General features: G+C 36.2%; 1 protein-coding gene and 1 pseudogene across 1 annotated transcript; one reads left to right on the forward strand and one right to left on the reverse strand.

Moving 5' to 3' along the window:
• Nucleotides 1–2,048: 2,048 nt before the first annotated feature.
• LOC125220726 (uncharacterized) lies at nt 2,049–3,291 on the reverse strand. Its single transcript, XM_048122873.2, has 2 exons — nt 2,716–3,291; nt 2,049–2,600 (listed from the first exon to the last, which is right to left on the reverse strand). Exons 1-2 carry the CDS (start codon nt 3,289–3,291, stop codon nt 2,049–2,051), a joined length of 1,128 nt encoding a protein of 375 aa, XP_047978830.2.
• Nucleotides 3,292–6,923: 3,632 nt separating this feature from the next.
• On the forward strand, nt 6,924–8,481 carry LOC148933764 (uncharacterized; annotated as a pseudogene).
• Nucleotides 8,482–13,896: the final 5,415 nt, after the last annotated feature.

Genomic DNA, 13,896 nt, shown 5'->3' on the forward strand with positions numbered 1-13,896 from the left:
ACATCCTACTATTATGTACCAATCAAATATCAAAATGGCGGTCTCCCAAAACCTCTAACACAAGATGTGAAGCAAGTAAAACTACCTAAATATAAATATGCAGCTGTTAGAAGGATCGTTGGTGAAATTATAGAGGAAAGCATATTAGCACAAGTTGATATACTTAAGAAAAACTTGAAAAATACTACCTACAAACGAGCAGCGGACAGTGATCAATTTACATATGTTATGTATGATCAAACCAGTTGGGTACAAGGCTATGAAATTCTTATTTGGTTCAACTAAAGAAATGTAGAATTGAAAATCCAATAATTCTGACAAATTCAATCATATATAAATTAGAATTTCTACTTTATTGAAGATGCATTTCTTTTGACGATGAATTTATCATATTCTTTTATTTTGATTACATTATTGTTCCAGCTATATCGATAATATATGCTAATAGTGGAGCTGCTTGTAACAATAAAAGGAGGTCCAATTGTGGTTGGGTCAAAATTACACAAAATTCGCGATTATATTAACCATAGTTTACTATTATGTTTAACTGTGTTCATTGGGTGCAATTCTTGATTAATCGTACTGATATGCTTTAGTATTACAAGGGCAATGGCACATAAATTTTTCCAAAAACTATAATATCTGGCCTCCATCTAGTTGATTACAAATCAAGTTACCATTGTCTCCTACAAGAAATACATTTTGGTTATTGTTGTACAACAAATGGAAGGATCGTGAAACAAAAGGAGATCTCTCAATTCTATAACATTGATTGTCCACGTAATCACATGGAAGAATTTGAATTAAAAAATTAATGTTGTCTACCATTTGTTGGATACTAAAAATGGACCAAAGATTGCTTCAATTTAGGTTGGACTGAAACAGTCTTCAAATAAGGCACCTGGATATTCAATTATTATTCTCAATAATATTATTCGAGAAAAAACTATACAGAAAAAATGGGCTCATTTTTAAATATCTTATCCAATACTATCAGATTATAAGTTTGTAACATCATAAGAAATGCAAACGGTTGCCACGAAGGCACTTTCTAAATACAGTAAGTGTTATTTGCCCAATCTTGATCCCAAAGCCATAAAAAATGAACTTACTTCAATCTAAACAAATAATTAGTTATGTGAGTATTCATGTCCATAAATAATACTCCCTCCGTCCCACTTAAAATGCAACATTTGAGAATCGGCACGGAATTTTATGTAGTGTTGTTTTGTGAGTTAATGAAGAGAGAGTAAAGTAATAGAGATGAAAAAGTAGAGATAGAGTTGTTTCCTTTTAAGGAAACGTTTCATTTTTAATGGGACAACCAAAAAAGGAAAACGTTGCATTTTTAATGGGACAGAGGGAGTACTAGTAATATGTTTACTATTAAGAATGGAATTTAATGGCAACGAATTGTGTGAAATGTAAAATGAATCAAAATCAGGAAGATATTAGTAGTATTTATTAACGGTGAGTTTCGTAGTTGATCAAATTTATTCAATAATTATTAGTAGAATAATTATTGTTCTCAATAATTATTCAAAGCGCACCACCATGTGTCATTATGGAATGATGTGGCGATGATGTGTATTAAATACAAGTGGAAATCTAAGTAGTACTCCTACTACTTTTAGTAACAAGTAAAATGACTTTATTTCTAAATTATAGAACAACTGTTTTCGAGACAAGAATTTGGGGATTTTTTCTCACAATCTGAAATCCTGTTAAGAGCATCCACAATGGATGTCCTAGTGCATGCCCCAGTGAAAGTCTTAGTGGTTGCCACGTCAGCATGTCTCATCTTTCTGTAATGATGGAGTCCTAGTGCATGCCCTATCTATTATCCATTTCTCATTTTAATTTTAATTTTAATTTTTTTTATGTTTACCAATTATAAATAGCAAAATTAGACTTCTAAATTAAAGAACTAGCAAAAAACATACATTACTTATTTTATTTTTTTTAAAGTTACAATAAAGAGGTACAATTTCAACGACCACTACGTGTCCAAACTTCTTCAATCATGTTGTTCATGAGATCAAATGAGCTTATTGGTTGCGCATGCTATCTTGAGCTTGTAATCTCTCGCTGAGTCCATAGGGTAAACCTCGAACGACCGGCAGGGCTGCATGACCTGCGCTCGGAGCGGCTTCATCGTCGGACCACTGGCTAGCTGCACGACCTTCATCGTGAATAATCATGTTGTGCAAGATGATGCACGCGTACATGACATTGGCGATATGATGCATATACCAGGAACGAGCCGGGCCTTTCACTATTCCCCAACGTGCTTGAAGCACACCGAATCCTCGCTCCACGTCCTTCCATGCAGCCTCCTGCTTTGCCGCAAAAAACTCTCTCCTCGCACCCATTGGGCAGGAGATCGTCTTCAAGAAAACTGGCCATCTCGGGTAAATACCGTCGGCTAAGTAGTACCCCATATGATGTTGTCGTCCGTTGGCAGTGAAGCTGATAACCAGACCGTTGCCATTGCATTGCTCGGTGAAGAGACTGGACGAGTTCAGCACATTGATGTTCGTTGTTGGACCCCGCCACGCCAAAGTGAGCATGCCAAATCCAAAGACTGTGGTCAACGATTGCTTCAAGGATCATTGTCGGGTGGGTACCCTTATACCCACTGGTGAATTGGCCTCTCCACGCTGCAGGACAATTCTTCCACTCCCAGTGCATACAATCAATACTCCCTAACATTACAGGAAAGTCGTGCACCGTATCGTGCATCCGCAGCAGGTCCTGGCAGTCTTGGGCATTCGGCTTGCGCAAATATGTGGCGCCGAAGGCGTCAATAATGCCCGCACAAAAATTTACCAGACACTCACGGCCAGTTGTATCCCTGACGTGAAGATACTCGTCGAACATGTCCGCCGTAGTGCCGTATGCCAACTGACGAAGCGCAACAGTGCACTTCGTCAGCGGGGATGGACCCTTTCTATGGGCCGCATCTTCCCGCCACTGGAAGTACTCGTCGCGCACATCCAACGCGTGAACAATCTGGAGAAACAACTCTCGCCGCATCCTAAACCGTCGGCGAAAAACCGGCGCGTCCCACCGGGGATGTTCGGCGAAGTAGTCCTCGAACAAACGTTGATGAGCTAGGACATGCTCTCGACGGACGGATTTCCGTCGGCGGATGGGCCTCGGGACCTGCTCTTGGGCCTGCTGTTCGGCTTGCTCTTGCTCATGTATTGCACGAATACCGGCGAGAATCTGGTTCCCGAAAGCAAACATTGCGCGTTCCATAGACCGACCAATATCTTCCCCGGGAAACATTTTGGAAAAGTGAGTGAAAGAGATATTGCAATGGAGAGAGAGTTGAGAGAGATGTGTGAGAGTTGTGTGAAAAATGAGTGAAATTAAGGTATATTTATAGAATTGAAAAAGAAAAAAAAAAATTCAAAAACGCGTGATCGGGCCAACGCATGATCGGGCGCGCCTCTGCAATGGGCGCCCGATCTCACGCCCGATCGATCGGGCTCGGGATCGGTTGCGACCGAACTCTCGGTCGCGCTCGGGCGTGACCGAGGCCTGCAGTGAATGCCCGACCATGCCCGAGCCCGATCTCGGCCGATTGGGCGCGCGATCGGACATCCATTGTGGATGCTCTAATAAATCATACGTTCCCGGTGTCCATGCTATGCTTAATTTTCTTGCATATTGCAATCTATGGGACAACTCAGTACATCAAAATTAATACTATGATTTAATCGGTCATTTATGAAAATTATGATGTAGACCAAAACTCATGATTTTTTCCTATTTACCTTTTATTAAAACATAAACTTTAATTATTATCAACTGTCTCTCCATTTTTTCCCTACATATAAACATCAAAATCAGAGGCTATGCTTTTCCAGGATATATTCATTCTATTAAAATAGTAGTAATTCCCAAATCTCCACCATGACGATTACAGTTGACTTCCTCAAATTAAAACAAAAAGTCTTATTTAAAAAAATTAGTAGGAGTAAAACTTTTGGGACTAAGAATGCTAAATAAAAGTAAAAAACTAGTAGGAGTATTGCTTTTGGGACTAAGAGAGAGAGACCTATCAAATTTAATTTTCTTTTTTTTAAATACCAATGATGTGGCGGTCGGTCTTTACTACAGCGATAAACATGGTCTAAATATTCACATTATAAATCACCAAACAATAAGCAAAATAAAGATTCCAATCTAAACATATGATTATTACTACTAATACTAGTTCTCTTGTCTTTTCATCGTGTAAGAATATTGCACATAAAAAACACATGTGCAGTCTATGATACGATTTTATTTTTCGTAATTTCTCAACAATAACTTCGAGAACTTCAAGTTATTCAATATTTGAGGATAGTTTTTCATGAAGTACACCCTCCAACATTATTCTTCAATCCATTAATATAGCTGGAATTTTTCCAGTGATGGGAAAAAAACAAACTCAAGTAAAGTTCATGATATTATTTACCAAATTAAATGTTTCTGGAAAAAATTCGATTTTTTGAAAGTTTCATAATATCAGGGGCCAATATCCCAAGATTTAATGCCAAATTAAATTTGCAACAAAACTGTTTTGTATAAAGTTTTGTATATACTCCTCTCTCAATTGTCCTTTACAGTACAAAGTTTTGTATATGCTCCTATTTTTTCCTGTACTTTTATAAACACCACTAGAAACAACAAGGCACCCACTTCACCCTCTGCCAACAAAAGTATATAGCCAACTTAATAAATGACCACAACGTGATTAACCTCATCAATTAAATATTCAATTACTCCATAAGTTTTCAAACTCTACTCCTAGTTAAGTTACAAGACTCCTATTGCTAATTTTCTTATTCTGAATAATGGAATAATCGATTAGAAGAAAAACTATTGGATATCCGCTATCCGAAAAACAGGATATTAAGTTAGAAGACTCCTATTGCTAATTTTCTTATTCAACGATGGAAATAATGGAATAATCGATTAGAAGAAAAACTATTAGATATGAGTAAAAATTATATGGTCCTTCCACACCATGGTGGCACAATAATTTGGTGTGCCTCACCATTAACTCTTTGACAATTGGAATAAAAAGGATCCACGTGCCATATAACTTTAACATAAATTAGGAAACTTAAAATGGACCATAGATCAACGTCATTAATTCTACGTAGTACCACTAGACTTATTTTGTTCCCAACAAATGTAACGCATTTAAACTATTCAAGCCTTCTAGCTATTTATGTAATTTTTAATAATCCTATTTCTTGTTTAAATGATAACAGAAAATTTTAATTATTATTAATATTGCTTAATTATTATATTCTCTTCTTTTCTATTCATTATTAATATATTATAAAAAAATGACAATTACTATCATTCAAAGTTTGAATTTGTTTGTAAAATTGTATGCATGCTCTTATGGAGTAGTGTTATAAAGTTTCAAGAGTTATGTTTGATTATGTCTTTTTTATTACGATTAACTAAATTTTAAAAATGCAATATCTCATTTTTATGAGTGGAATCTTGTTCCGTCTTTAATTAGTACTACTACTTGTAATTTGAAGATGGCTTTGTTCGATATAGGAATAGGAACACGTGTCGATTAAATTTGTGTATTGCATGTTCGCTGTCAATCGTCATCATCGTACAAATTTATTTTATGGTATTAACACCTCGTCCAATTGTGCCAGAACAACCGACTTTATTCATGCCTCCGTCCGTGATTGTCCTCATCCATTATATGGAGTATTCAATTACTATTACTCCCTCCGTCTCATATTACTCGCACTTTTCATTTTAGAACGTAAATTTAGGATTGATTTTTAACTGTAATTAAATTAGAATTTTAAATGTAATGATACATCACTTAATAAAGGACTTCTTAACTTAATCTATCATATTAATTAAATGCATTAATTCTAACTTAAACTATAAATAGTGTAAGGAGTTTGTGACGAGCCGAAAACAAACGTCAAGCGTCAAAGTAGTCCTCGACGGTGAACTCCCGGGGCGGTGCCATGTTGTTGACGAGGAAGATCTCGTCAACAAGCAGCTTGTAAACGGCAAATGTGTCGTTCATCTTGGGGAAGCTGGAGAAGGAGGGGTGGGCTTTGAATAAAGCCCGCTCCGCCTTTACGGCCTCCTTGGACTTTGGCGGGAGCAAAAAGAAGCTGAAAAAAAAGAGATAGAGAAGGTGAGAGATATAGAAAAAGAAAAAGAAAATGAAAAGGAGAGAAGGTACCTCGCCGGAGAGTGAAATCTTGGCGCAGGAGGGATTTTGCGCCTCCTGCCGCCGCAGCCGTCAAAGGAGATATCAGTGACGGTGAGGCTGGCTGATACGAACCCGCATCAGTCAGGCACCGTCGGGGCAGACCGGCAAATGGGCAGGAGGAGAGGAGTGATCAGCCGGAGCGTGGTCTCGATCAGCCGGAGATACCGCTGTCTATCGCGACAACAAAGGGAAGAGGAACGTCCGCCCACCCGAAAGATTGGGCGAGTTCGTTCCCAAATAGATATCGAGTCTTTTTAATTATTTTGCTTTATTTCTTTCTTTTAAGATATTAATACTTTTGTTATTTATTTTTGGAATAAGTGTCGAGCAAAAGTATAAGCTCCGTTTCGGGTTTTCTTTGTTGATTCTTTCCCGAGATGATTAGGATTAGGTCGAATCAACCCTAGGGTCCTTAGTCTATAAATAGGGCATTTGTTCGTACTTCGCAATCATGAATAAAATTAACAATTGCCCACAAATCTCGTGAACTAATCTTCAACCCTAGTTTCTCACGCTGCCCGACGGAAAACCGCGCAGAGCCTGGAATCTAGCCTTCCGCCGAACCTAAGCTAGGGCGCCGGAACGTGTTTGATCAACGAAACTCAGTCGCCGATCCTAGTTAAGGAAGGAGTCCTTAACAACTGGTGCTTTCATCCGTGTACTCATGCAACGGAACAATTACAACAACTGCAAGGCGGTTTGGGGACCCCACGCCACGACACCTACCCTCCGAACCGATTCGGGGGCAGACCGACAACCGCGGGGCGCGATAATGGCGGCGGAAACCACCGCACGCCGGGGGATGATGGAGACGGCCGCCTGCTGCATGACAATCTCTAGGACGGTATCATGAATAACAAGATTGATCTTTTGTTGGAGAGATTCGACAAAATCGATGTTTGGAAAGATGAGACCGATCGCAGATTCGACAATCTGGGCCCGACTATGACCTGAGAGACCGACCAACCAGTCGGATTTGATGATGGAGAGGACGGCGATTATGACGATGTCCGTCTTCGAAGGTTTGGAGACAAGGGTAATCGACCTCGCATCCCTAATGTGGGTTTCCGCGAGAACGTACCGGAGGACAGAGGACGTCGCGACGACAGAGGTCGGTACGGCCCAGGTTGGGAGCAGCCGGACACCCGACAAGCGCGTTATCTTCCTGGCGGGAACGACCAACAATTTGAAAGGCGGCTTCGTGTTGGGATCCTTCCCAACGTTATCAAACCCATGTTCCGGGTTACGAAAAACCACAGCGCGTCAAGATGAACCCACCACGCTTCAATGGTACTGACGCAACCAATTGGGTATCTAGGGTTCAGTATTACTTTGACCATCTCATGATGCCGGACGCTTAATGCCTACATTACGCCGTAATGTTATTTGATCCACCAGCGTCAGAATGAGTTTTTAACTATTGCGCGAACACAGAGTTCGTCACATGGCAAGATTTCTTGGTAGACGTACGCCATCGTTTCGACAGGCAAAGTTATAAAAATTAATTTTGGTTTATTGCAAAATTAACTCAAACAGGGACGGTTTCGGAGTATCACGATACGTTTGAAAAATACCTCAATAGGGTCCAAGGAGTTCCGGAGTCGGAATTATTCACCTTGTTTGTGGCAGGCCTTAAACCTGCCATGCAAGAACACCTACGACTCCACCGTCCGGCGTCACTAGCGGAAGCAATGGCGTTGGCCCTGGAGTTGGCCGATACACTAGTCGACCAACTACCGCAGCAACAACCCTTATCAAACCAACGACGTTCTTGGCAGAATCAGAACGGTCGGGTGTCGGCAACGGCCACGACCGTGCCTACAGCTACTCAGCCCCCCTCGGGTTCGGGTCAAGCGACCACGTCGCAGGGCAGGGGTCAGGAGAGGCGTGGTAACACGATCCTAGCCTCGCATGCAGAGAAATCTGAGCGCTCGCGCCTAGGCCTGTGTTGGCATTGCCCGGAGAAGTGGGTTATTGGCCACGTGTGTAAACAGCGATTGCTACGCTATGCAGACGAAGAGGATGACTGCGCTTTGGACGTTTTCGAACAAGACACACCAGATGAGCTAATGGCAGCGGATATCTCTCACATCCATGCAATGAATGGTGACCGAAGGTCGCGCCCCTTGAAGGTAGTGGGAACCATACATGAGATGGAAGTATGCATCCTCAATTCCTCATCGATACCGGCAGTGACAGAGATTTCCTTCACCCAAGGATAGCTGAGACTTTGCACTTACCCTTGTCCCCCATTCGGCCCTTTAGGGTATATGTCGGGAATGGCGAGGCACTACTCTGCACGCATGTGGTGCGCGAGACGAAGTTGACAGTACAGAGTGAACGTGTTTGTGCTATTAGCCACCGCAAGGGATCCAAATCCCAATTAAGACTTTTTTTTTGAAAAAAAAAAAGAAAAAAAAAATGAGTGCATGCATGATCATATGAATTCAAATTTCAAATGAAGGGGGAATCAGGGTGGACTTTGACCACTGACAGTCTGACACCTATAGCTTTTCAAATGCATATATAAAAATTTAACACAGCTGGGTCCTACACCCATAATATGCGGCCCAATCACGAGGGGATTTACAGTTTTTCCTCTTATTTGCACCGAAGCCCCTCATATTGATAATATATACATTTTGAAGTAATTGAAGTCAACGATTATTCAATTAATAAAAAATAGTCATATTTTTACATTTTAATTTGCTGACTAAAATTAATTTTATTTGTTAAATATTTATATTTGGCATAATAGATCTCATTTTTTGTGAATAATATTTATTCATTTTTTAATATTATGAAGATTAATTTTCGTGGATAGTGCCTAACCTTTCTACAAACCTTATAATTAGTGATAAACATATAGGTCTATTATTTAGTTCCAAAAAAATGAAATCTATACTAATATAAAAAGCGAGTTTTGACATTATTTAAAAATATTTATAAGTTTTATCCTTATTTGTAATATTGATAACTTAAATTATTCATCAATACATAATTGCATCATTTTTAGAGGAGAACCGTTTCTACCAATGAGATTATTATGCTTTAAAATTTCAACGGCAGTTTCTTAAGACGCCTTTTCATCTAATCGTAATTATACTAATATAAAAGGCGAGTTTTGGGCATCATTTTGAATATTTATAAAGTTTGGGCACCATATCGAAAATTTAAGAGTTTTGAATGATAGTGGTAAAATGTTACATTACTTTTTAATAAAATCGCATAATGAATCCCTAAAATAAATGTAGGCATATGTAACTACCTACGATGTGGGGAAAAGATTAATGTTGATGACTTTTGAAATCTATAGTCAAACCAATATTAATACCATTAATGATATAATGTAACCCCATATATATAACGGCCTATTAATGATTTAAGAGGAATTTTCAATTTATGACTAAATTACCATTCGTAGTTTCCAAGTAGTACTATTTTGGAAGTAATGTATCCAATTGATTAAATCAAAAATTAATATTCATTCTATAATGTGTAGTGGAATTTAAAAGGTTTTAGAAGTTATTGGTAGCCTTTGGTTTTTATCTATAAATACAGGTTCTTTCATTGTAGAATTTATCTTTTTAGTGCAAACATTAGATAAATTTTAAAATTGCTTTCTCAAAGGATTCAACTCTAGCGATCGATGTCGGGAGCTCTTCTCAACGGTTAATGGCGACGGAGGTGGTGGAGATATAATCCTGTAAAAGGCGAAGAGCCGAAGACGCAAGTCGAATGTTGTGGAGAGAGGGTCGTGTAAGAGAAGGTGAAAAGAAAATAGCACTTTTAAATCTTATTTTGAACATCATTCTCTATTTGAGTGTCTTAGTTCATATTTAAGGTTTTTTCGTAATGTTATTTTGTTTTATTTTTTGTTAGTTTTGTTTGAATATTATCCATGTCAGCTATAATAGTTACTCCATTTATTCTCAAATAAAGAAATCGCAGAAGATGACTATCTATAACATTTGGGAGCTAAAATTGTACGATCGTCGCCAACTTTATTTACTTCCAAAGGTTTCATGCAAAAAAACACCCAAAGTCAACGAAATGGCGAAAGGGAGCAACGAAGACGAAGAACATAAAATACCACATTTCGTTTGCGCGTTACATAAATCATCAGTTTGGAGATTAAGGAGGAAAATAGGGTTGAGGTAAAGAGTCAAAGATAGTTCCTTAGGTTTCATGCAAATAAAATACCAAAAGTCAACGAAATGCCGAAAGAAAGGGAGCAAAGAATACGATGATCATGAAATATCACATTCTTTTCGCTCACATACATAAATCATCAAATTGGAGATTCAGTAGGAAAATAAGGCTAAGGTAAAGAGTCAACGATAGTTTTGGCCTTTCGAATAGAAATAAGCAGAGGACAGAAGTTACAGCGCTCTTGATGGACGATGGTGTGTGTTTTGTTGTACTATTTTATTTTCTTTATTTTGGTTTTCTTATTAATGTATTTTAAGGTTGTTTACAAATAGGAGTAATTTATTTCATTGGTTTATTTACTAATGTTCAGTTTTATTAATATTTATATGTGTGCTTTTTATTTGTATTGATTGTATTGTAGTTAGACATTTTATCTTTTTACAATGATACTATTGTCTCCTAATATTTTATTGTATATTAATATTTTATTAGATTTATATACTCTTGGTGTATAATCCATACATTTTTTTAATCTAATGTAACGATATTGTCACTTATTTTATTTTATTTATTCATAATATCAAAATAATAATACAAAAATATTCTAAATCGCGCATAGCGCATGGGTCAACACTAATTTATGGTAAATTAAATTGTAGAATATTATTGTGCATTAAAGTTGAAAGGGACAGTTTTTTTGTGCAGTTCAAGAGTCCCAGATCTTTGGTGTAGTTGATACGATATTTTAAATCCTAAATACGTCAGAGTAGCTTAGATAATTTTTAGTATATAAATTTGGATTAGTGTAGATTAATATTTCTATAATTTTATTCGATCACTACGAGTTATAAGTATAAATTGAAGGTGAGTTACACCAATAATCAATGTTATACCATGAATAATAATTTGTTACGTTAATCCATTTAATATGATTTGAAATTATAAATACCCCTTTTGACTTTTCATTTTTTATAACTTCCATTAGTTTAATGGCTATTTAATACATTATTCTTCATCTCCTCAAATTGTGTCTATAAAAGACATGGAGGTGTAGATGAATCCCGTATTTCAACTTTACTCATGTATATATTTTCTTTTTTTGTATAATAACAATATAATATTAGATTGTATATAGGAGTATTGTGATTTGTGTTGCTCGGTTCTCGACTAGACATCAAGTTCGTGAGTGCATTTGAACTTGAGGTGCTTCAACTCGATATAATAGAAGTTATTTGTATCTAAACGTTTTTTTGGTAGAAAATGCTAGTCACCTGCTACAACACTCTGCTTTAGCTTCGCTGCTTCTTCGCCCCGTCGTCACATCCACAACCAATATGCCAAGTAGGCAACCTAGAAGAGGTATTTAGATGAAAGAAGACGACGGTTATGACAATGTTGGGCGAAGAAGAGGATATTAGTATTTGCATTATTGTATACGATATTGAATTTTTAATTTGTAGTTATAACAATTAGCTGTGTGAAATAAAATATTCGTAGTGATTGTTGATAGGAAAGTATTGGGAAAGCTTCTTCATACGTTAAAATAATAATTGAATTTATTACAATATTTATTTCCACTATTGCACTAATTAATACATATAATATGCACTATATAATTTCATGGAATTAGCGGTTACAATAGTTAATATCATTATGATATGTTTTATTGTATTTTAATTTTTTGAATTATTACTTTTTCTATTTAATATATAAATAATCATCTTTCATTATAGTATTTCAATTTGTATCAAGATCTTTGTTTATAAAATATTAATAAGCTAATGTGTAATTTAGATAAAAATACAAATGCATGATTGAAAATGTATAAATAACATGTTTTCTAAATGTTTTATATCTAACTAAAATATATTTACACATCTAAACTTATCAAAATATTAAATTTAAGTATAAGTTGAATTATTTCAGGCCAGTCATGCTCTTACTTAGATACTATTAGTATTTTTAATTCTCTTTTATTAAAATTGAATTTCTATTAAGTTGTTTATATTGAACTTTAATTTAAAATTATATATTTACAATTGTTTATATATTAAAAGTTACTTGATTTTATTTTTTGAATGATAAATTTTTATTATCTTATTTCTCATTATGAAATAGTGTGGAGAAATAAAATAGTCGTGCATCGCACAGGGGTGATACTAGTAAAGAATAAAAGCCAACTACTTATTTCCAACTATAAAAGCTGTCAAGTGTAAAACATATATGAGCCCCACCACAAATAAATCCAACTACTCCCTCCGATCCCATTAAAGATGATCCATCTACTCCCTCATTATAAAAAATAGAAACATTTTTTATCTCTATTTTATTCCATCTCTCTTATTTTACTCTCCCCTTAACACAAAATACACTTGCATAAAATTTCGTGTCGCTTAAAGAAGGGATCATCTTCCTTAGAACGGATGGAGTACTTAGTTCCAAAAAAATGAAATACCGTAAAAAAATAAAAAAAAAATCGAACTGCTTATTTCCAACAGTAAAAGCTGTCAAACAACTATAAGCCCCACCACTGACCTTTTTCTCGTCATCAATATATTACTCCATCTGTCCCTTTGTAACAGAAACGTTTCTTTTCGGCATAAAATTTAAGAAAAATGTGTTAAGTTAGATAAATAAGTAAATAATAAAGCAGAAAAGGAAAAATGTAGAGAGATTAAGTGAAAATAAAGTATACCAAAGATTAAGTAGGAGAGAAGGAAAATTGTTGCTTTTTGCCGAAAAATGAAACGACTCAACTACAATTGGACGGCCCAAAAAGAAATACAACTCAGCTACAGAGGGACGGAGGGAGACTATTCTCCTCATCAATCTAAACTTTTAGAATTGTGAATAATTTTACTAATTATAGACTAATTAAAATATTTTGCCATCAATTTGATTAGTAAAGTCAATACTCTAAAAATTACTCCCTCCGTTTCATAAAGATTGTATCACTATGATTGAACATGAGTTTCAAGAAATGTAATAAAAAATGAATTGAAAAAGTTAGTGAAATGTGAGTACTATTTTCATATATTAATTAATTTTATATTATGAGTAAGAATAAATTAATAGAATATCGAATCTACTACAAAAATGATAAAAAAGTAAATTAAACAAATTTTGTGGACGGATAGAGCGGTAAATTTATTCATAACTCTAAAAATTTATATTGATGTGGAGAAATAGATCGAATAGGGTACTCCTAGTATATTGACGACGAAAATAATGCCGGTGGTGGGGCTTCATAGATGTTTGGCAGCTTTTCCAGTTGGAAATAACTACTTGGATTTTATTTTATATTTCATTTTTTTTTTGGAACTAAGTGGTCCCCATAATTTATGGGAAGTTTAAGTATTAGAGCATCCTTAACCCTGGCTCGGATTTGGATCGCAAGTATCCTCCACGTCATCATTCCCTCAAATTAGGGGTTCCAGGCCACAATTACATTAACACCGCAGGCCACAACTCGGGCCACAACTTAG

This window comes from Salvia hispanica, chromosome 1, assembly GCF_029641045.1.
Source record: "Salvia hispanica isolate PSC_SH4W2 chromosome 1, Shi_PSC_v1, whole genome shotgun sequence".
NCBI lineage: Eukaryota > Viridiplantae > Streptophyta > Magnoliopsida > Lamiales > Lamiaceae > Salvia > Salvia hispanica.

What these genes read in the sequence shown, in the direction of transcription:
- LOC125220726 (XM_048122873.2), bottom strand. Translation starts at nt 3,291, where the DNA reads ATGTTTCCCGGGGAAGATATTGGTCGGTCTATGGAACGCGCAATGTTT. An exon ending in ATACGGTGCACGACTTTCCT is followed by an intron (nt 2,601 to 2,715) that starts GTAATGTTAGGG and finishes TGATCCTTGAAG; the next exon opens with CAATCGTTGACCACAGTCTT.